Source organism: Malaya genurostris, chromosome 3 (assembly GCF_030247185.1).
Source record: "Malaya genurostris strain Urasoe2022 chromosome 3, Malgen_1.1, whole genome shotgun sequence".
Taxonomy (NCBI): Eukaryota; Metazoa; Arthropoda; class Insecta; order Diptera; family Culicidae; genus Malaya; species Malaya genurostris.
The window spans coordinates 13,859,211-13,884,469 of NC_080572.1; the positions used below are offsets into that span (position 1 = coordinate 13,859,211).

Genomic DNA, 25,259 nt, shown 5'->3' on the forward strand with positions numbered 1-25,259 from the left:
CGCAGCAAGGAAAAACTATACTTTAACGATAAATTGCACTTTTGCTGAATATGCGTGCCCCACGCTTCTCTTATGCGAACCGTACACCAGAGTCCTCACCGGCTTGCGCACTTGGGAGAAAATATCTTCATCCACCTCAGAGAATTTCAGAGCTCTGCTCTAGCAATTTAGTGTGATCGAATGCTAGAGTTGGAAAAAATAAACACTCGCTCTCATGATGCGTGCACATTTTATATAACAGTGGTGTATATGTGTGAAAGAGAAGAGCTCTCGTTGATGTTGTCAGTGCGAGGGGAGAAATTGTACTTGTTCTTCGTCACACAAAGGAGATGGACATCTCTGTGCAGCAGATGGAAACAAAAAGCAAGCATCCAGCGAGCGACAAGCACCTGTTTCGTTAGCAGCTAGTTGCGAATTGAAGTAAAAATTTTTAGATGGCATATATTCATAGATACCCTTTTGTGCGAACGTTCAGGCGATGCAGAAGAGAACGATCGATACCGTCGACTGTGCACGAAAACCCAATAGAATGACATCATTTTGGTCAACTGGGATTGGTGGATGAAAACATAAGTTGATTCGAACCAATTTTTCAATAGTATGCTATTTAAATACTGAAACGACGTTGTCATATATGTTTAAGTTAAAAGTTTTCGAACCAATTGGTTGTTAAATTATATCAATCCATCAACAAATGACTGAGTTATTATCGTTCAAAATTATGACAGAAAAAGGTTAATTTAAAAATTGTGTTCAAAACTATTACAATCTGTGATCATAGTTTCGTCTTATTTGCCTTAGTACAAAATAAGTAAATCTCTAAATGAGAAATTTTATCGCATTTTTTTAAAGTTTACGTTCATCTATCCTCTCTCTCGGTCATTGTTTATATTGGTCATCTCGATCACCAGATACAAATCCAAAAAAATTCGAGGCCTGATAGTCGAATTGATAAATAAGTGTGTGTGAGTTTACACAATCCTTCCACTCCGGTTGCTTATCGGAACTCACCACAAGTGTATCAATATTTATTTGTCACAAACCGATAATATTGGACGATTGCAATTCTCCGTGCGGTGATAACAGTCCCCGGCAGTAGGTACCTTGTGTACGCTACAGATAAGTGGAACACCGCTGCCTTCCTTCTATCCGCTTTCACGAACGATGCTATAATACTGATAAGTATTTACCTATGGCACTGGTTGATACCAGCTGCCGAAAAAGTGGGTACCGATGGGCATCTACTTATTGGAAAAAGTGCATGAAACAGTCGCACAATCGCTGTTGATCAAGAATCACCTCGCGATTTGTTCACGGGTCAAAACGGCAGAGCCCATTTTGGAGAATCCCAAACCGGGCGGTAGTACAAGTTGGATATCGGATTTAGGAATAATTTTTAGTGTGATTTACAATCGTCAGTTTGAAGTGCTAGAAGGATATACTATATTTTGCAAGGTGAGTGACGATAATTTTATGGTATTTGGCATGAATAGGCCAAAATGACACGTGTTTTGATGATGTGGCTTTTCGAGAAACAAAGTAAGACATACGCGATTATTTATCCTAAGTGACACACTGTTGAATGTTTCATGTGAATCATCCAGGAGATCCCATAACAAATAGAAAAATTTAAATGCAAATTACTTAAGGTTACAATACGCAAATGCAAATTACTTACGGTTCCAATTACACTCAGTTATTATAAGCGATTTATGTAAATTTCACGCCTGTCCAGATGATGGTATCTACATTGAAGATACGTCGATATTTTGCGGCATGATGACGCAGTTTCACTGAAAAAATAAGATTTACTTTCTACATAGGTATGGTTGCGAATCGATGATTCATGTAACTTGGTTTGTACGGAGTGCAGTCGCATGAACGCTAGACTCAAATGTTTTTTTTTCGATTCAATGAAAGATTATTAGTTTTAACATATTCACATCGACCAGAGAGACTCAACGAGATTGAATATTACTTGTATTATATAGAAAAACTGAACTTATCATTAAATCAGAAAAAGCACATTACTGTAACTGGCTCATATTCAATGTTTATGATAATGATATTCACACTCTTAAAAAAATGAAACTTACACTTGACTTAACGCCGTAAGTTTTCGAGTGTTTACAAAATATCACATCTACTGTCATTCAAAAATAAATTGTGTGTATGTTTCGATGTTAATTTAAGCTATATTAACTGCGAGGTTAATGATATGATACAGTTTTACATGCTTTAAATTGTAAATTTTTGTGGATTGCGACGCTCATTATATGTGTATCTATAGAGACTTAATGTTACACGATTTTCTTCTCCAAATGTGCATAATAGCTTTATAATTTCGTCGGTTTTATCACTTCACAGTAAAAAATAAATGCACAATCGTTGTTCCAGTTCTAAAATCGCGTTTCTTTATTTGTGTCATCACACAACCATTCTAGTTTCGATATTCAAATTTTCAATAAATAAGACGATTTCTAATTCATGCTGTTCAAATCAATACACTTTGATAAAACATTTGTAATCTTATAGGATAAATATACATGGAGCGTCGCAATTCACGCAATTTTACATGTGATATTTTTTTTCGATTGGAAAATTACATAACATAAAATTCATTGAAATAAGAAAAATACTGGTAACCACCACGACTTAAACCGAGAATCATTGGACCACAACGTACTTCCGTTAACCGATTGAGCCATAGCCACATCTGCTTGATTGGTAAACAGTGCATATAAATACCTTTTTCTTTTAAAGATATCGAGGGCATTTTCTAATTTCAATTAAATATTTACTTAGAACTAGGATAATTTCAATAATTGTGGTGATGTCACATTTGAGTAATGATGATCTACTCTAGAGGATCCTGCCTCCAGGTTATGGTTGGCAATGGTTGGTAGGTTGGAACTTATCCAAGTGACGCTGGCACATATCGAAGCCGCATCCTTCTGTCCGTGTTGGTCCATTCAGTCACACTTTCTAGCTGAATGCATGTTACGGTCGAAAGCTGTAAAATTCAGTCGAATCCAACTTTAAGTCATTACCAATGGAATTTATCATTATTTGAGAAATTGGGCCTTAATGAATTGCATCGTATGAAAAATAAGATCATCTGTAAAATACAACTTATATGTGTGTGTTGTTTTTTCAGCTGTCAGTAGACTACTAAAGATTAGTAGCGTTAATTGATCTATTTCAATCATAGAGGATTTCACCTCGTGGTCATTCGCTTCTCGAGTCAGCGAAACTATCAGGTCCTAGGATCAAAAATGAAACTTAGGTTAAACTACGTGAAAAGTCTTATTTATTCCGATATAACCGTGGTAGTTAGATTTAATAACTCTTCACAATTTGTATAGTTAAACATGCTTTCGTTACAATTTTTTCATAATTTTGTTCAACATGAATCTGTTACACTGTAATACCTTCCAGCTGTGCACAGTATATCATTCTCAGAGTTTCATTTCAGATGTTTTGATCACGCAAGTTAAATGTCTCTTGCGGATGAAAACTTTATTTACTTAATCATTGGCAACCTGACTAAAGTTAATTATTCAATCAATGTCGTTGAACCCTCTAGCTGATTAAAACAATCTTCAACTACATTCTAAGAAATTTTACTCCACATTTTTTTTGTAAGTAAATTCGCACTCAAAATGATTTTTTACCCTGAGTAAATGGAGACAGAATACAACTTTTTTTTAAAGATATTTTTTATTCAGGCCTATTTGCGTACAAGCTTTACGTGGCCGTAGTGTGCGGGTTGTTCACAAAACTGACATGTAACCAGCTGATTTTCATAGGTAATCAGCGTTTTACACGGATGTGTCCCAACTTTACCACAAATGATGTAAGATGGAATTGCCTTACGTAGTTGCATACGTACCAGTCGCACGCCATTCCGGATGCCGGGGAAAAAATTCCGTTATACTTCTCTCTCGATGGAAAGGATTTCACCGTACTGCGACATATTGTCCCGAACGAACTTATCGCTGGCCTGCGGGGAAAGGTCATGCACGCGTACTTCTATGGCATTGTCCACCATGTGCACAGGGATTTTGTATTTAACATTGCCATGATCAAAGCTGTGCACCTCATTGTTAACCGAAGCGAATGTAATTGCATCGCTTTCACGTCTAAACATAATGTACACACAGTTAGACGCCTTGTTGAATTGAATCTCACTTCCATTATTAGAGTCTAGATGCATTCGTTCTTTAAGTAATGTTTCAATTTCATTTGCTGCTGGTCTAACTTTGCAACGCTTGAAATCTATACAAATTGAATTTGGCCTTGTAGGGCAAGTTTCAAGCTTTGTTAAATCGTATTTGACCATTCCGTACAATCTATTGTTCACCGCACTGTATTGTCTTTGTTTCTGTTGTTTCGACCGTAAACGATTTTCTACTGTGTCGAGTGAGATGCGAGCATGAACAGAATACAACTTTTATTGAGACTGTATCGTTAGTTGATACTTATAAGACTTTTTTTTAACTTGACTCATATCTGTCACAAGAGTTGATTTCTATTTGAATAATCTTATTCTATTCTATTTGAAAAAGCCCAGCAAGGTTTGGTTGAATCTAAACAGTAATATAACAGGACTATGACAACGTGAAGTTCGAAAGCACCGGGGGACGGGTTAGCGTGAATAGGTAAGTCGACGCTTTTCACGCATTTTTCGCCTGGGTTCGATTCCCAACCCCGCACATAGGATCAGAAAGTATTTCTGGCCCGAAGAGGCGAATGACCTTAAGATTTAACCTCTATAATCGAAACAAAAAAAATTTACTCGGTAAGTTTCACTGAATCATACACTTAGATTAAACTTGTAATCAGAAAGAGAATCCGAAAATTCTAATACAAAAATTTGTCACAGAATAGACTTCGGAAGCTTAGTTGATTTATTAGCGAAATTCACTTCCAAATTTACCGATAAAGTGATTTAATCTCTTTGTAAAATATCTAAAACTTCTGTGGTCTAGTACACTTGCGACAACGATGCAATCATTATTTCTCTCATTCTTATTAAAGGATGTTACGATTCAATTTCAAGTTGTCGCATTTTTTCATCGTGCTTTAAAAAAAGACTGCCGATTCATCAATTTAAACATGTGTGTATAACATAATTCTTACCTTTTTCATTTTGACACTAACTTCTCAGGTGAGAAAATAGTATCGAAGGAACAGGAGTAACGCGTCGAAATTTTGCTGGCACATTGCGTAAATCCGAGCTACTTGGCAAAATTATTGCATGTAATCAAACCAAACGTAAATAAATATGTTGAGCTGTCAGGCGGCGTTAGCAGTTAAAAATAAACGACTAATATACTGATGAATCGAAGACGAAAGGTTAAGTTAGTGATTAAAGTATTCGGAAAACGATTTTTGTAAGCTCGAGCGACTGTATCGACAGGAAATAGAGAACCGTTACAAGAAACACTTCGAGTAGGAAGGATGGTGAAACCTACGCCAAGATAGACTTTAATTAATTTCATAGATAGAAACATAGGAAAGTAACTGGAAAAGGAAAGTTGGCAGTTGCGAACATATTAAGCTGTCGAATTTCGCCAAGAATTCAGTCGTGTAACAGGCCATCTGTTCCTGAAGTTTTCTGAGTGACATTTATATCAAGACCGGTAACATCAAACAGGGAATTTATGTGCATGAGTATCAGAAATAGCGTTTATTGTCGCTATTTCTCAAGCAACACAAGTGTTCCGTTCTGATTTGGCTGAATTTGGCAAAACATTGGGTTAGATGTCTTAGAGATGCATGAAACGTCGAGATCTAGAGTTACCATTAAAAAAATTGAAAAATATCCTACTCTCTGGGACATAATTTTACAATCGAGATGAATCTAGGGCTTGGAATGAAATATTACTATCATCATAATTCGAGATGATTTTAGAGTACTTAATCATTTGAGCACTACCGCTTTCCGAAATCAGAGATGACCCTATTTAATTGGCACCTTACCTCAATTCGCACTATTCCGGGACGGCCGATCCGGGACTATCCGGGACGTTTTTTTCCTCATTGGTGGTGACTGTAGGGGCAGGGCAAGTAGGAGGCATAGGTTGGGATGATAAGGGCAATGCGGGAATATATAGATTTTTACGTATAGGGCGGAATTATGCGGAAGATCAATAAATATTTCCTTAACATGACTTTATCGGTAAAGACTGCTAATAAAGCAATAATTAACAACGTGACCGAAAAACATTTGATATGGACATGCAGTCGTTTTATCCTCCTTGTTATTGCCGCTGGTGGGAAGTTGTTTTGAATAATTACATTCTCAGGAAGTCAATTTAAAGAACCTATTATCTTTTCATCAGGCAGCGAATTCTGATGTGATTTAGTATGTAAACCTGTTCGCACCCTCTCATTCTGCCACTACGCGTAAAATTACAGCATCCAGTCGATGCCGTTTTTTGACTAACTGTCATCATAGATTTATGGAGAGGCATGAGTTAGAGGTTTGTTGGACCTTCAGATTAGATTATATCAGGATTTTCATTGATTTTCAGTGTAACAGGAAGCCGAACTAATTTTCACAAGCTACAAAACAACTTCACGTGCCGATAATTACCCAGTTCATCTGAAGCAGCTGAACTAATCTTCATTTTTCACTACAAACCAAACTTCACATTGAAACATTCAATACGATCATAATTAACGGGTATTCAATTTAGATCGATTCTGATGCTTTTATGGTTTCAAAGTAACGGTTTGTACTTGGAAAGCTCATACTGATAAGATACTGGAAGTGCAGAACCTTCAAAAAACTTCTACAGCTATCCATATTTATCTAATTATTATTAAAATAGATATCTAGGTTATTAGACAATATTTTTTATTTATTATAATTTCATATAACTTTATTAATCCAATAATTATTCACCATTGAATGGTAGTAGCAATTTTTTTCGTTCAATAAGCAGCCTAAACGTTTGTGTGCAATCAATTCATTATCTCGTTAGTGACTTATTATCGCATTGATAAATTGGTGTGATAAGGGCAATTTACTTTGCCGTTGACCGTGCGAATATAATTAAATAGTCATAATGGAATGGTGTCTGGAACAATTCTTGGAAAAACTGTACTGCTCTAAGAGGCGATTAATCTGTTTGATTCTACTATCAATCTACATGAGTATTTTATATACAGCAAGGTCCGATCGTCGTCGTCGATCATTATCAATGTTTAAACCAGAATACCACAATAAACCTGTAATCATTGGATTTGATCAAATTTGTAGGAGACCGTCACCAATTACGAGCAGTTGTTTTGAATATCAAATGTGAAACTTATTCATTAGAGATTATGTTTGCTTTTTTTATAAACATCAATCCAATTCTTGTTTACATTACGTAGTAGTTTCCATGAGTTTCACAATCGTTTTTTCACTGATTTGATTGCAGCATTTGTAATGGGATCGATGCATGAGTTTTTGTATCATTTACACAATAATTGTGAATAAATGTTCGTAACAACGGAAGAACTTGAAGATATGTTGCACAACAAAGAAAAATTGCGCTTTTTCCATAACCAAACAGTTACTAGAATAGTAATATAAACTAATTTGATAAATTACACAATCAGTAGAAAAATACAGGTCAGCAATTTAACGTGCTACTTGGGGTTGAAACAGAAGGTCAAATTCCACCAAAGAAATGTAATTCCAAAGAAATTTTAATTTTGCTCTGCAAGGACAATGAACAAAAACAGCAAAATAAATCAATTAAAATTCCTCTGGCAAAGAAAAAAAATTAAACTATCCAAAATGGTACCTTCGTCATATTCCGAGGGACTGCATAATGATGTAATTACTTGGTGCTAATTTGTTGACAGATGAGTGTTTCAAGGTGATAATTACAGCTATTACATATCGCCGCACGACTATGAACGCGTTTCAGTAAACTTGTAAAGTGGTCGGGAATGTTTATTTAAGCTTTTGATGCGGAGCACATGTTAAATATCATTACTATACGCAAAGTGTAAGTGTACAGTAAACTGTATTTAGAACATTAATAGCGCCACCATTCATCAATATATGTGATTTCTGCAAAAAATGCTTGACGAATGGAAAGTAGCTAATTTTCGTATTCAAAGCTGAAGTGATACAGATGAAGTTGTTTCGAATCTATATACAAGTGACAAGTATCAGTGACTGTAGCCATTTTATTCTGATTAAACTAAAAATTGAATGATAAGACATAAGCATGTTAAAACAAACAACAACAGCTACTAAATAGAAAAGAACAGAAGTACACTTTCTGCCGAGAAATAATATTTTATTCGATTTTATTTTATTTTTACTAATCAAAATTGTTATGGGTAATCACCTCAATTTTTAAGTGGTTACAACATTATTCTTTTTCTGCCGCTATCATGCAACAATCAGGACTGCTATTCAACCAATTGACTTGAAATGGCACACACGTTGCCAGTATGTGTTCCTATTCATTATTTTTATCAGCACTTGAAATAAAAATGACTCTTATGTACTTATCGGATTGCTATGACATGCCAATATAGAAAATTGTCCTCCGATCTTGTATGTGAAGATAGGATAGTTTATCAAGTTGTTTGTGCATTTGACTGAGTATTCCAACGAAGGTCTTTTTGAACTACTTCATTGTAACATGAAAATCATGCTTTATGCAAAATACACGACTTCATCATGATGCTTCGACTATTCTAAAATGTATTACATAAAACTGATGGCGTATGTTCGTACACATGATTTCTGTGACCCCTAACCAACCCCCCCCCCCCCCTTCCCTTCCTCTTTTTTTATACCAACTCCTAGGTCGCGTATTCCCTCGAGACTAACTCTATATCATTTCTAAGTGTATTTTCTAGTAATTTACAGAAATTTTTTGAACCTAGCCTTAAGTGAGACATTTGTGAAGATCAAGGAAAGTTCAACTGATATCTAGCTCGTCGTCATGTACTTCAAAAAAAACCGGGGTCATTTATTTTAACCTGAATCCAATTGAAAATCGGTTTACAGAGGACTTATTAATCCTGTTCGACAATTCATAACTCGAGTTGAGCTGTTGGTGAAATAATTGATCGCATTTAGTTTAATGCTGCAATATAAGGTACAACAAACTCACAAGCGAAAACTGAGAACATTAAACGATTAATGATATTGCTCACTTCAGTCGATTTGCTTGGGCATACGACACTAGGCCGGGGCAGTTATTGCTTTCGTGTTCATCCATTGCATCGAATTGAAGGTATGCCATTAGGAAAGAGTATGTGTGGTTGCACTATGCAGCGCTAGACACTGTAAGGCCCGGCATTGGTTTGGTTAATATGTATGCTTCTACCGTGTAGTGTTCTTTCACTGTAGTATGGTTTTACGTACACAATTCACACTGACAGCTATTAGGCAGTTTTTGATATAGAAAACAGCTTATGGACACCCAACTAAAGACCAATCTAAAATATGAAGAATAAATAGTTAATAACAACAATGTGTTTTCTTTTAATTACAGGTATTAAACAAAATTTCGCACCAATATGGAACGAGGACTACATGATCGAGATCGAGTAGGACTCCAGGATCAGGTTCTACTTGAGAACTACCAGAGTGAAGATGCCTTCATCGATAACTTGAAAAAGCGGTTTCAAGAAGATTTAATTTATGTAAGTTGGTTTGTGTTTTGTTTGTTTTCATATAACACACATGCTTCTTGTTCACTTCTATCTGCTCCACATATGCTTCATTTATTTCATTATTGCCTCACTTTTTCTACAGCCTATGTATGGCTGAAACAATAGTAGGTCAGCGACATGCTCATCGTAATTCAATATCATAATCCTCTATTCTCATTCACTACACAAACGCCAAAGGCACCATCATTGACCAACGGAACGGATATAGAATGCATAGAACAATTTACTTATTAGGCCTAATATATTCTACTTTTACTTTTTTGTTTTTCGCTTACCTGGAAATTTACAGACATATATTGGTCACGTTCTGATATCCGTAAATCCATATAAGGAGTTGCCGATCTACACAGAGGAAGACATCAAGCAGTACCGGAAAAAACACTTTTTCGAGGCTCCACCGCATGTGTGAGTATTTGCGAAGCACCCCTTTAACCCGGCATTACATTGATTTATATTTCAATGTCACTGAAAACGGAACAGTAACATTAAAAGAACGAGGCTCTTGAACCGCCGATTTTTTTTTGAATCGAATCTGAATACCTCCGGAACTGGAAATCCGGATTGGTAAAGAATTAATGCAGCTAAACGAATGCACTCTTGCTAAATACTTCTTACGAATTTAGTACAATGATATTCTCTCTACCTGCGTAGTATGAAATACGGAACTGAAATTGATGTTTACTTTCGATAGAGTTGATATTTGTTATTGCGAAATTGGACTTCTCGGCTGTTGCGCCGGAAGGAGCCAACATATTAATAATGTCTGCACCCGGAGAATGATCGATGATTAGGTATACACGACCAGGCACGTACCCAGAGGGGGGGGGGGGGGGGGGGTCGAAGGGGCCCGGGCCCCTCCCGAAATTGAAGCAAAGTAATTTCCATTTTGGGATTTTTAACTTTTACTTCCGGAATCAGGAACAGAAATGAGTTTTTTGGTTATCAACTAACAAGATGTGCTAATTAGAAGATTTTACCAACCAGTTTTAAATAACCCGCTTCTTTTTGCAATCGAATTTATTTTCGAGGCTCAAAAGTCGCGTTTCACAGTGATTACAATCAATGTAAAAATTAAAGGAAATGGTACTGGATGATCAGAAAGTGCCATGAAGATTAGTACTGAGCAAACATATCATAGTTTTAGCAAGATTCTGCGAATGAAAAAGATGTCCTGCCGTTGGATGTTGCACTTGTATACTCAGGATAAAAAAGATGAACGTGAGCACACTTCAGAAGCATGTTCGCCTTTGCTGATGATGATGGCGTCGGTTGGTTACTGTTGACTTTCTCCATTATTATACGCCAGAGAACAGGACATTACCGATTTCGGTAATATAAGTATAAGTGTGAATTATTGGAGCGATTGAAAATCGGTGTGAGCTTTGAGAAATTTATGTGAGTTCCGTTTTGGAGTTTTTGAATGCTGCTACGAAAATTTTTATTTTGTTACATCATCACTCCCAATTAGGAATTTAAATTTTATACTCATCACCCTGTAAAATTTCGTATATATTCATGCATATATTCCTCTAAAAATCTGAAATATATTCAAAAATTTAAACTCTAAAAAAAGTTCGCGAACTCCAAATTTTCTTCAAAGAATGAAGCACGGAATTGGTATAGCTAACAAAAAAAAAGATCGCGCAATTTAAAAAATCGGTAAATTTTTACAAAAAAGGCTGCAACTGTAACATGTCTACAGCTTATTTTATAAATCTGCTGATTTACAAACAAATCTGCAGGCATTTCTGATCCAGACACGGAAGTTGACTCGATGAAATTTAATAGGATCACGTTAGATTATATGGCACTTCATTTCAATATAAATTTGTTAAAATCGGCTTGACCATCTGTTCGACAAATAACCAACAAATTTTGCAAAACTAGAAGTGCTTACTGAATAGTTTCGAAATATCTGTTCCTTCTTACATCGTGGCTTATAAGAACACACCATTGAAATTGAAGGTTTCAATACTCATCACTCAGCTTTCCCGGAACTAGAAGTCGAATCCGAACTATGGGACTAGGACTAAAAGAAATGTAAAAATCGATCCCTTCCCTTTGACACATAGAAATTTTTGCTTAAATCTCTCATTGTCCAATCCGAATTGTCCAATCCGAAGTATGTGAGTACATATTTACTTAAAATGCTACATACTTGCACTCACTCTTCATTAAAAAAATAAAACAAAAAATACTAAAGGCACAAGAATCGTCGCTTAGACGCATTATTTCTTATTTGTGGGCCCCTCCCGAAACGAAATCTTGGATACGGGCCTGTACACGACTATGCATTTGAATTGCACTAAAAGGCCGCAGCAGGAAAATTTTAAATATCTAAATTTTAAAGAATTAGAGAAAACTTGGGCTCTATCACTTGGGGATAATTTTTCGCCTATTTCGTTTTCATTATTTTCATGTCTTTTTTCCTTGATTCGATTCGCTCAGTGGCAGTGGTTTGGCCTGTAATTTGATCAATGAAACGGTTTTGTAAAATTTGCACTGCTTTTTGTTCATTTCTGCTGCTATTGATTTGTACGCTTGCTGTTCGGAAAAGAACATGAGTACAAAATAGTGATCCGCGAATTTTCCCGAAAGTGCATTTATTACTATTAATATTAATTTATTAATCCCCGGCTTTAACCAGAAGTGCATTTGTTTAGAATGCTCGACTAAATTTGCTCAGTATCAAATTTACAAATTGTCCTCAAAAATGAAATGAAGAAAAAACATTTCATGTATATTGGTCATACATGCACAAAATAGAACTTTTTAGAATTTACGCTTATCCAATTAGAGCCATTTTGAATTTAGTAAATTTCAGTACTTTCCAAAGAAAAGCTAGCATTTGAAATATATTCCATAATGCTAACTCAATGCATACTCAATACATACACCGCTCACTGGCATACTGAATGGACAACACTCAGTTCTGCATATGTTGTACCGTCAATTGGAACTCAGTTAAACCGACGTCAGTTTCTCCCTTCAATTGACTGAGAGAGCGTCTATCAAAAGAGCTCCTGGTGAATATTCAGTTGGTTCAAGATAATAAATGATCGGTAAACACGGTCACTCACAGAATGTACTTAAATTTATTGCTTTCTCTTCCAATCTTCATTTCTAATATCTTAGAATACAATTCGAAAAATATGCATTCACACTTGCTGGCGATAACTATGAACTCAAATGGACACCTTATGTTTATTGTACCGGTCGGAATAATTTTCTGTCATCGAGCTGATGTTCATGCCTATTCATTCGTACTTGATCACTGTCGGCGGCTAAGACAGAAAATCAGAAAATTGAATGATTTGGAATACACTGACAGTAAAAGGCCAGAAATTTAATTTTCATCAAAATAATTTCATTCGAAAATGAAATTTCATCGCACTGGTTTTAGTTATTATAGAGCACTTAGCAGCATTAGTCTCCTAATAATCTTTCCATGGTTCAGAAGAGATTCTATTATTGCTAAAATCTTTCAACTGCTGGAATGTGTTTGAAGTGTTTTGCTCTTACCAGTTACTCACATGAAGCGTTATCAGAAACAAAATACGCAATGGATGATAAGTGGAAACAGAATTTTCTTAGATTAGTGATGGGAAAATACTTGACACTCGTTGATTGTGGGGGTTGCAACATTGTGCGTCATATACACAGTTCGATAGAAACCTTTAAAATTTCATTGAATCAGTTGTGACAAATGGTAGGGAAGAATCGGCAGCCTTGGTTTCACTTGACATTTTGTCAGAACTGTAAATGAAAGTTATATAAGGATTCCGCATTATAGTGTACCTCCTTACTTTCATTTTGAATATTTCGCAAACAAGTTCTTTTGTTATTTCAACATAAAATTTAAAATTTAATTTGTTGAAAAATGGCCCAAGGCACCCCCCTTTGACTGGTCACAACTATCATCAACTATCATAATTCAATTTATAATTATTTCAATTGATAAAACTTTGAACATTTTTTCACTTTTGATCTATTTGAAATAACGGATGAATTCAATTCTCCATTTTTTCAGAAAGAATACTATTATATTAACCTATCTTAATTATATTGGTTTATGAACTAGGAATTTTAATCAAGCTAGTGGCCATCATAAATTTTTAAGCTTCAAAGCATTTCCTTTGATGTATAAAACAAGTCATATCATCACCAACAAACCGAACAACTCTTATTTAAGATGTATGTTCCATATTCGGTGTATTCGGTATCATATTTTGAATTTATGAATTTGGAGAAACCATTACAAGAACTTACCATCGGGCTCCACTAATGCCTTTGAGTCGAACATTGAACTCAAAGTATTCATGAAACAATCAGACTCATTAATCGTTTTGTGCTGAGGGCACTTAACCGATTTAAATTTCTCAACGTTTCGTCCTCGACTTGTCAGTGCATAAAAGTGTAGATGTGTTATGCCATCAAGCAGTTCAACATGAACCACTGAACAAACGTAACTTTTTATGACGGAGAAGAGAAGTATAATTGTAATGCATACTTTCTTCAATCCATCACACTGTAATACTAATAGAATTTCTCCTGAAACACATAATTAACGGAACTAATGTCCTGTTAGCTTGAGAACTTGAGAATATTGAAACGACCCCAGATCAGATTCTTAAGTAAACAACGATCGTATACTCAAGTATCGTTACAAGATGACATTACTGAGACGATTTTTTATGAAAACATGTCAACCATTTGGAAACTTGAAAGCATGAAGGCTCTGGGTAATGATGGAATTTTTAATATTCTCATCAAAAACCTTCCTGAGAAAAGTCTCAGGTTTGAAACTTACCCGAAGATTCGAGACTACCCTCATACGATCGGTTTGACAGCAGATAGCATCAAAAATAGATTGGGTTCGGTGTCAGGCGAAAACGACACATAATAAAGTTAATACTAAGCGAGAACGGGTTTTAAAAAACTACATTTTATTTTTAACTTCGGAATTAAACCTTCAAAAAAAAAGGTGATGAGTGTAAATATGCCGAATGCCGGTCGATCGAGTGTGCTCCTGTCGCTAGTCTTGTTACTAGCTGGAAAGGTGCTTGCGCTGCTTTCTGTATCACGCCACGTCGTCTGTTGGCAAGTGTGTGAGGTGCTTATGTTGTAGAATTTCAGCCCTTCACTCCTCCAGGGGGTGAAGAAGTGTTGTCCGTAGTACTTAAGCATGGGTTTCTTGAAATGACATCAGTTTGAGGTTTATTCAATTTGTTGGTTCTATGGTGATTTTTCCAATGATCTTTCGATCATTTGTAGGAAAGGATTATGAAAGCAATTAAGGCCATTCATGTTTAATGCTTTAGCTTTCCTTGACATTACACGAATAAAGTCTCGGCTCACGTCTAACACCCGGAACCAAGCTTTCGTCGATACTTGATATCCATGTATTTTGTCCATAGGACAGAGTTTTCTGACGACAGCAACTGAAAAATTCATTGAAGCAGATTGGTCTTTCATAGATATCACCTTCTAGTGCACCCACCTTGGCTAACGAGTCCGCCCTCTCATTGCCCCTGGTATGATTTTGCAGATAAAGCACTCAATTGTTTCCGTATTTTCCCCAGGAAATACGGTGAGTGCTTTATAGGCTTCACTGAACGGAGAGCCTCAATAGAGCTGAGACTGTCCGATACAATGAAGTAGTGATCTGTGGGCAGAGTGTCAATGATCTCTAGGATGTACTGAATTGCAGCTAGTTCTGCGACGTAAACTGAAGCTGGATCACTGATTTTATAGGGAGCGGTGAAATTTTCATTGAATATACCGAAGCAAGCTGACCCGTCGAGGTTAGAAAAAGTGTCCGTCAGTGTAAAACATTTTATTACAGTCAACTTCTTTAAACTTATTTACAAAAATTTTTCGGATCTCTTGAGGGCGTACAGGATCCGGGATTCCACGAATTTCTTCTTTCATGGATGTGTCGAAAAACACAATAGAATTAGAAGTATCCACTAAATGAGCACGGTTGGGAATAAACGAAGAAGGGTTTATATTCTGAGCCATGTAGTCAAAATACAAGGACATAAAACGGGTCTGAGAATTAAGCTCGACAAGCTTTTCAAAGTTTTCAATCACTATCGGATTCAAGATGTCGCATCGGATAAGCAATCGATATGAGAGATCCCAGAATCGGGTTTTCAACGGTAAGACACCCGCCAGCACTTCAAGACTCATCGTATAGCCATCCAAGGCTATACGCAAACAACGATATAGAATTCTGTCCAGTTTAATGAAATGAATATTCGCAGCGGTTTTTGTTTTCCGAGTGCTCAAGTTTTCAGTGAGAGAGTCGATTTCGCAAAGTCGAATGAAGAAAACAGCGATTTAGAAGAAAATTAAAAAAAAGTAGTTCATGTTTCGTTTATGTCTTTTTCTCCAACGCAACATCGTATTTATACCTGCCAATATAAAAAAGACAACCACGACTGAAAAATTCTTTTCGGTAGTAGTGTGCCATATAGTGGCTAGTAGTCATTACAGTGTTAACGTAATGAAAATTGCAGAAACCAATTCAACCATTTATGTTGGTCGAAAACAACGCTTTATTTCTCTAATTCAGCTAAAAAATTAGTTGGATGGAAATGAAGTGTGCCTTAACTAAGAAATGGCCGCACGTTTAATTGGTGAATTCAACTAAAAAATAGCCATTTCAACAAATATTTTATTATTATTAAGGAAATGAGAAATCAAAAATCTAAATTAGCAAAAGTAAGTTTTTTTTATTTGTCTCAAAAAATAACTAACTAAAATCAGAAAATCAACTATTTGTTTTCGCCAAAATGCTGATTTCCGAACTATAGGAACTATTGGTCGGTAGTTCGGAGTACACGGTGTAGGTCTCAGTGCAGTTCTCGTGAGTTCAATTCCCTAATTTACAAGCATTCTTAGTATCAGTAAGATCGAAGAATGTATTCTGACCTAATTTATTTCGGGTGACTAAAGATGAAGTAATTTATTACTTGTCTTGAATATAGGATGTCATTGGTAAATTAATTTTAATGTAATATTATCTTATTTTTAATGTAATATTATTTTGCGTATCCGCTTATTTACAAAAAGGTAAAAAATCTCAGAATTTAAAACACATTCTATAATCTAGAACCATTATACTGATTATTCGTCAAACCGATTTGAACTCAATATCTGAAATTGATTTTTTTTTTCGTCAACTTATCGCGCGTGCCGGATTTTCGAGTAAATTTAAATGATTTACAACCGACTCCGATCGGTACCGCATCACCCGACTTGACAAATGTCCATCATCCCGATGGAGAGTCAAACTGTTTTAGAAGCGTCCGTCCTATTTATAGCTAACCACGAAACTCTTGCAAGGCAATCGCTAATACTGTTTAACTCGTTCTGTTTTTTTACTTCTCAATTCCTTCTACAAACATGTGCAGGTTCGCACTGAGTGACAACGCGTACCGATCACTGACCGAGGAAAATCGAGGCCAGTGCATCCTCATCTCGGGTGAGAGCGGCTCCGGAAAGACGGAAGCTTCGAAGAAGGTTCTACAGTTCATTGCCGCCGCAACCGGGCACACGAATCGGGTGGAAGGCGTTAAGGATAAATTGCTGCAGAGCAATCCAGTTCTGGAGGCGTTTGGTAATGCCAAAACCAACCGAAATGATAACTCGTCTCGCTTTGGAAAGTACATGGATGTGCAGTTCGATTTCACCGGTGTGCCGGAAGGAGGCAACATTTTGAATTACTTGTTGGAGAAAAGCCGGGTGGTACATCAAAGCTCAGGAGAACGAAATTTTCATATTTTCTATCAGATACTGACCGGAGCGGATGATCAATTGTTGCAGGAACTGCACTTGAAGAGAACTCTTGACACGTACTACTATCTGACCGATGGGGTAAAAATATCATATAGATAATGTGGATAATGCTTTGATGATATGTTTTTTTTTAAGGAAAACGGAAACGACGTAAATATTAAGGATTCCGACAACTACCGTCAGGTGCGAAGGGCAATGTCTGTGATTGAAATTTCAGACGCAGAACAGAAGCTCATCTTGGAAATTGTAGCCAGCGTACTCCACATGGGGAACGTTGGGTTTACAGAAGAAGAAGGCCAAGCGAAGATTCTAAAACCGGAATCGGTGGCAGCGATTTCTAAGGTAAGATCATACATTTCATTCAAGCTTGGAAAAGTGATAATATTAATTTCATTTTTCTTCTAGCTACTTGGTTGTGAAGTTGAACAGCTGCGAAATGCTTTTACGAACCGCACTATTGAAGCACGCGGAGACGTGGTCACCAGTCCATTGAATCGTGACATGGCCATCTATGCTAGGGATGCACTTGCCAAGGCCGTGTATGATCGACTATTCACCTGGTTGGTATGCCGAATCAACACCTCACTGCACTCAGAGTTTATCGTCAAGAAGAACAGTGTTATGGGTATTTTAGATATTTACGGATTCGAAATTTTCAAGAAAAATAGCTTTGAGCAGTTTTGTATAAATTTTTGTAATGAAAAACTACAGCAGCTGTTTATTGAGTTGACCCTAAAACAAGAACAAGAGGAGTATCTGCGAGAGGGTATCGAGTGGGTACCGGTGGAGTACTTCGATAACAAGGTCATTTGTAATTTAATCGAAGAGAAGCACAAGGGTATTATTGCACTGATGGACGAGGAATGCTTGCGGCCGGGAGATCCAACAGATTTAAGCTTTTTACGAAAAATGAATGATAATTTAGGTGACCATGCTCATTACATCTGTCATAGCAGGGCTTCGACCACTGTTCAGAAAACCCTAGGTCGCGACGAATTCCGATTGGTTCACTATGCCGGTGATGTCACCTACAATGTGCACGGATTCTTGGACAAGAACAATGACCTGTTGTTCAGAGACTTGAAAGAAGCAATGGCCAGTTGCAAAAACGAAATAATCAAGAGCTGTTTTCCATCAGCGGAAATTTCAAGCAAGAAACGACCGGACACGGCTGTCACGCAATTTAAGAATTCACTGAACAACCTAATGGACATACTGATGTGCAAAGAACCATCGTACATTCGATGTATAAAGCCTAATGACCACCAGGTTCACCACAATTTTGAATTTGAACTGGTGCGTCATCAAGTTAAGTATCTCGGTCTTATGGAGAATCTAAGAGTGCGACGAGCTGGGTTTGCCTACCGGCGAACGTACGAACGGTTCCTGCAACGCTACAAATGCCTTAGTAAACAAACATGGCCTCACTATCCTGGACCGGCAAAAGAAGGTGTGCAGATACTAGCTTGTGAATTGGGTTACAATCACGATGACTATCGAATGGGGAAAACGAAGATTTTCATTCGCTTCCCGAAGACCCTCTTCGATACCGAAGATGCATTCCAAACGAAAAAGCATTATTTGGCGGCTATCATTCAATCTCGTTGGAAGGGGCGTCGACAGCGGAAGATTTACCTGGAGACTTATGCCAAGATCATAACCGGTCAGAAATACATTCGGCGGTATCTGGCGATTCAAGAACGCAAACGTCGACGAGCTGCCGCTGACAAGATTCGTTTCTTCATCAAGGGCTTCATTACGCGACACGAAGAACCAAACGAGTGCAATAAATCTTTCATCGAACACACCAAACGACACTGGCTGCTAAAGCTATCCAAACATCTACCAAAATCTTTCATGAATCACACCTGGATACCGGCACCAAAACATTGCCTGGAAGCATCCGTATTGCTGCGACGACTACACAAACTACTCCTGGCGCGTGTTTACCGCTTGAGTTTGGCACCTGAGAAAAAGAAACAATTTGAACTAAAAGTATTAGCGCAATCCACATTCAAAGGCAGAAAGAAGAACTATCCAGAAAGTGTGGGTCCGTGGTTCATGGATGACCGAATATCCAAGATGCATGCGACACCTATCAGTAACTTTGTGGTGACGCAGATGAACAACGAAAGATTGCATGTAAGTAATACCGCGATATGTAGAATGAATAATTCAAGCAATTCGTTTTCGTTTTCCCTGCGCTCATAGTACTCCACCCCAGTAATTAAATACGACCGGCATGGCTACAAACCACGCGAGCGATTCTTCCTGCTAAGTGACCAAGCCGTGTATCTTTTGGACGGCAAAACCTACAAACAGAAACACCGTCTGCCGCTGGATAAGATCGATTTCTGCATCACCAGCGAGCGGGATGGAGTAATGCTGATACGCATTCCGTTGGAACTCAAGAAAGACAAGGGTGACCTGATTCTGGATGTGCCCGACATTATCGAGTGTTGCATCTGGATCATGGATATAGCTGGAAATCGAAACATTGTAAACATCGTGGAAACGGGATCGTATGTTTTGTACTTCTACCAAAGAACAAAATTGGAATTCATCATGTCACGATTATATTTTGCAGATTATCGCATAATCTAGTCAGAGGCAAAAGCGGTGTAATCGAGATCCAAACTGGACCACAACCTAGCATTACCAGGGCAAAAAGCGGAAATCTGTTGGTTGTAAGTACAAATCAATTACACAAACATGAACGCAAAAAGTTGAATTATTTTATTTCTCCATTAGATTGCGGGACAATAATCAGAGCATCTGATACGCAAGCTCTTTGTATGCTGATGGAATAACCTCATGGAAGCAAATTCTATTCACCACAGTTGTACTTAGACATCTATTGTTTGCTAAAACACATTTTAATTTGTTATGCAGAGAGTATATGTCACCAGAAATAAATTTTCTGGAAGATGACTAAATTTTGAACGTTACAAATAGTTCAAGAACACAAATTTTATACAATAGGTAGCATTCTAGTAGCTACTAAGTGCCATTAGTTGGTAGAAAGAGAAATTAAATGTACCTTGCAGATGACCTCTGTCATCGATAAAACAGCGACTTTTAGGTATATCAAAATCGATTTTAATCAATCAAGCGTAACTTAGGTGTAAGTCATTTACTAGTACTGTACACGAAGAGTACACAAAGCACTATTCAACTTAACTATGGTCAGTAATTTTTTAAATTTCACAAATATTTCCGATTATAATAAAAAAAGAGTGTGAGAATGATCGCACAAGCCTTAATACTGTCAGTATGGAACAATGTAATTTATAAATAATTCCCCTCACGTGATAGTGACCCCCCTGTGAGAATAAAAGACACGTGATTTGCCTGTCATTCGTTCAAACTTTAAAATCTCGGGACAAATAGCACGAGTCAAATGAACTGCAAACAACCAGACCACCATTTCCCGTTGCAGCAAACGGTACTGTCGTAAGCCGATATATTCAATATCGGTAGATTCCACCCAAAAGCGAAATACGGGAAATAACCCTAAAAAACTGAGCGCACAAGAAATCTTCACATTATCGAGCGAAGGGATACGGAAATACGTGAGATTGGAGGGGGACATTAGTTGCTTTTAGGACGAACACACGCATATTCAGCAATTGTATTCTTTTACGGTCTATAACAACAGCCATCAATTTTTTTTCGCTGCCTTCGATTTCATCCTGTGGTTTTATTACTACGTTGGGATATATTCCGGAAAACAGTTGACAGACTCTGGATTCAATTCTGGTAACAATTATTATAATAAACAATAAACAAATCTGAGCTTTATACATATGTTCGTCCATGTACTAAATCTAATATATAACTAAAAAATGTGAGATTGGAGTATAAATGCAAATATATTTTTGCAAATATGTTCAAAATAAACCCATGTATGATTTAGTCAACAAAGCGAATTTTCCATGACAATTATTTTTCTCAATTTTATTTGTTTCATATATTTGTAGTTCTTGTCGACGAAAATAGTCAGTTTTGTGAATTTCGGAAACATCCTTATTATAAAAAAATAACGATTGTAGTAAACGGATGAGAAAAATCTTATTAGAGATTGTAGGGGTTCGGGCGGGGTACGGGTGACGACTGTTTAATTATAAACTTGTACGGGTCGGGGACGGGTTCAAAAACTTGGTCGGGTTTCGGGTATTCGAACCCGATACCAGACCCGAAAATAAACTTGATAGACACGGGTAAGATGTATTTTTTCAGGTACGGGTGAAGGTTTTTCGTTTTTGATCGGGTACGGGTTGTAATCAATTAGACTGGTTGAGACTCGTGAATTATTATCATTACTGATCTTCTGTGTGCCAAGTTGGTAATTACGGGGTACTATTGATAATCATGTTGATGGGGTTCCTGATTTTGTTTTGCACTCGTCAGTGCATAACAGTTTGTGTTGAACGGTTATGCCACCTACACCAGTTCAACATAAACCGCTAAGCACATGTCCAGTTATTGCGACTTACAATCCACTATTGATATTTGCACCGAGGTGCAATATGTTTCCTGACTTGCCAAACGAACATGTACACTAAGGTGCCAAGGGTCTAGATAACACAAAATCTTGATGTTGTAGCCCCTCACCTATGGTGATTTTTCAAGATCGAAAAATTTCTAAATTTTACCGCCGGCACCCCTTACCCATGTCCGATTTATCTCAAATTTTGCATAGTGACTTTATTTGAGGTGCTTAAACTTTTGAGCACTAACGTTTAACGAAATTAAAGATGACTCTAAAATGATGGCACCCTAATGTACACACTTAAATCCGATTCTCAATCTCGACATGATTAAATATCGGATTAGGTCGGAAACACGAAGTTTTACTAGTTGTTCAGTAATGTTTTTTTTTCGAAATTCGTTGTAGTAATATTCTGATTTCGATAAAACGCATTTGTTTTCGCTAAAGCTTGGTATAACTTATCAGTAAACAACAAATAGGGCTATTGCATGTTACCGGTGGATTTTACATAGCACTGCGACACCTTTTCTTATGGAAAATGCTATCGATGTTTCGTGAAAAGATAAGTAAAATAAAAAAATATATCAACTTTTTACACATAATTTTTGCATCAGTTAAATCCAGGAAAAGGCGTTGAGAAACACTAAAAACAAATCCTTTAACCCGTGAAATTTTTTTATGTTCCAAATTCAGCAATAATTGACAGTTACCAAATTCGGGATTGCCGCGATTTTCAGCAATTATACAACTTGACGAGACAGTTACCGAGCTCTAGGCTGTGCAAATCTCGGATATTTTATTCGCCGAGATTGAGCAACCAAATTTATGTGTGTAATTTTTGGTCTTTAATTAATTTCCCTGAAGAATGTTTTCAGATTCCGGCAGAGTCAAAGATGTTTAAATCTTTCTTTTAAAAAACTTTAAAATAGAATTTTGGTTTGTGAATTTACACTTTCTAACCGTATTTTATACGTATAGGTGTATCAACACCAGAAGCGTTTTTAAATCGGGGTATTTACGCAGTATTTACGCGTACCAACGATATATGGGATATGTTACATTAGAACAGTTGTTCCTTCCGATCATTAAACTAAAATTTTACGACTGTACACGGCTGCAGACTGTCGCTTTCCCAAGCATAAAAAACACATTTCGCTATGGTGACACCATCGGGTCGCCGCCGTTCCCACATAGCAAAACGCATTAATATTTTTTTCGGTTTTGTTCAACCCTCGCACCAAATCGAATAAAAAACATCATCCTGTAACGTTTTAGCCTGAAAATGCATCGAAATTGGAAACCTACACATATAAACTTGATAAAAGTTGAAGGATGAGTACAAGGGGAAACGAGTAAAAAAATCATAATTAATTCCCTGATGAGTTCGAAGCGGCCTGCTGCCGTAGGATTCAAGAACAATAGATTTTCGATTTCGTCTCTTCTTTCGGCTCTTCTGCTGCCATACGAAAGAACAAGCAGAACAAGTATCATCTGCAGTGCCTTGCCAGCATCATTCTTGATGAGCGATTGTAGGGTCGAATGGTGAATTATTGTAATATGGTTTACATACAACCTTCATGTGAGTATTTTTGGGATTCATTGTTTTATATTACACAATGTGAGGTTCTTCAAGACGCAAAAAATATCAGAACTTAGGAATACTTGGACCAGAATTAGAAAGTTTACCTTACTCATTAGAACAATATATTTAAAGGATACTCTCGTCTGGGTCACTCCAAAGATGCCATTTTCGTAGATTTTACAGAAATACCACTTTTGCAGGTTTTCTTTTACTCTGCTGATATTTAACAAGTAATTATACATCATACAGTTCTTATACATTTTATTGTTTCTTCCTAAAACATACAAAAACTTGCTTTCCTATGTAGGACTCAAAAGGCGGAAGAAATGTATTGGCATCCCTGGTTTCCTAAGGTGTTGAAAGGGATCAGCATGTTATGAGAACGTAAACGAAAGAAAAAATGTTTCTCGTTCGCCCAGCACATCCCGTTCCCAAATCCATTCAACTTTATGCATAATGAATGTGACGAATGTTCGATGAAGTTGGTGATTGTGGTGGTGGTGATGATGATAATTAATTCCAGGCAATATTTCTACTGTTTCGAATGAACGATGTGCCCTCTTCCATCTCGCTTCACGTGATTGATCTTTCGTTTTCTCTGTTTGAATGTTTGAAGTTCATCCCTGGCTGAAGCTTGAATTTTGAGTTTGAAGAAAGGACTGTTCTTAAAAACTCAAGAAGGCTAAAAGGAAAGAACGCACATATTCATGTGTTCTGCATTGTAGTGGTAACTCATAATATCTTAGAGTAACAGTTGTCGAATTTTGTTGATTCGTAAACGAGATAAACGAAATTATGATGGCTTGTGTTTCCATACAGAGCACTAAATATTTGAATAATTTTCTAAAGGCGGGACTGGAAATAGTAGTGGGTCTGCTCGAATCCCTTGAATAACGATGAATCGAACTCTGGAAGTTGTTTATTTTCGCAGCGCAGCCAAGTCGTCATTAACGAAACTTGAATTTGTTATCAAAAAGCAACAATAAACCGATTTAAAAAAATTAAAGGGTTGTATACAAGACACGACCGAACACGATTACATTACAAATGAAATAATTCTAAGGTTTCCAAAATAAATACAAAAATTAAGATGATGATGGATGTACTAATCTGTGACAAATTACAAATTTATTCTACTTTAAGCGCTTACACACTTAAAACCGATTCTCGAGCTCGGTATAATGAAATGCCGAATTAGATCGGCAACACGAAATTTTACTGATTGTTCAGTAATTCACATGCTCATTGCCGAAATTCGTTATTGTAAAGTTCTGATATATCGGTAAAGCGCATTTTATTACCGAAGTTTGGCATAATATGTTCCTGAACTTGTCCGTAAAAAACAAATATACCGAAATCAGCAAATCCGTTTGCCGAATTTTCGAATAGTTTGTACACACTTAGTTTTCTTTACCGACTTCAGAAATATTTTACCGACTTTTACACAGCTGAACGTACGGTAATATGTTCAATAATTTATTAATTGACGAACGTTCAGTAAAACTGAAGTTTGTTCGAATTGTCGTTTTTAACTGTACTGGTCAGCAAATGTTGATGAGGATTCAGTAAATATTGCTGTTTAGTCAGCATTTGTTTTACGTTGGAAAGTTACCGAACCAGCAGTTAAACCAATTGATTGAATCAGTAATTTTTACAGCTCAGCGCAGCAGAAAATTAATTTTG

The 25,259-nt window shown here is 36.8% G+C and overlaps 1 protein-coding gene across 4 annotated transcripts in view; it reads left to right on the forward strand.

Moving 5' to 3' along the window:
* Positions 1-20,765, forward strand: part of LOC131434982 (unconventional myosin IC) — a 60,331-nt gene extending 39,566 nt beyond the window's left edge. For 3 of the 4 annotated variants that reach the window (XM_058602372.1, XM_058602373.1, XM_058602371.1), the window contains exons 3-10: positions 9,519-9,669; positions 9,989-10,104; positions 17,118-17,580; positions 17,638-17,844; positions 17,908-19,644; positions 19,714-20,024; positions 20,090-20,189; positions 20,254-20,765. In XM_058602372.1, the coding sequence (XP_058458355.1) occupies positions 9,544-9,669; positions 9,989-10,104; positions 17,118-17,580; positions 17,638-17,844; positions 17,908-19,644; positions 19,714-20,024; positions 20,090-20,189; positions 20,254-20,268 (3,075 nt within the window). In that variant the 5' untranslated portion in view covers positions 9,519-9,543 and the 3' untranslated portion in view covers positions 20,269-20,765. Of the gene's footprint in view, positions 1-1,198; positions 1,456-9,518; positions 9,670-9,988; positions 10,105-17,117; positions 17,581-17,637; positions 17,845-17,907; positions 19,645-19,713; positions 20,025-20,089; positions 20,190-20,253 lie in introns of those variants that run through there. The other variant, XM_058602370.1, reaches the window with a different exon arrangement.
* Positions 20,766-25,259: the final 4,494 nt, after the last annotated feature.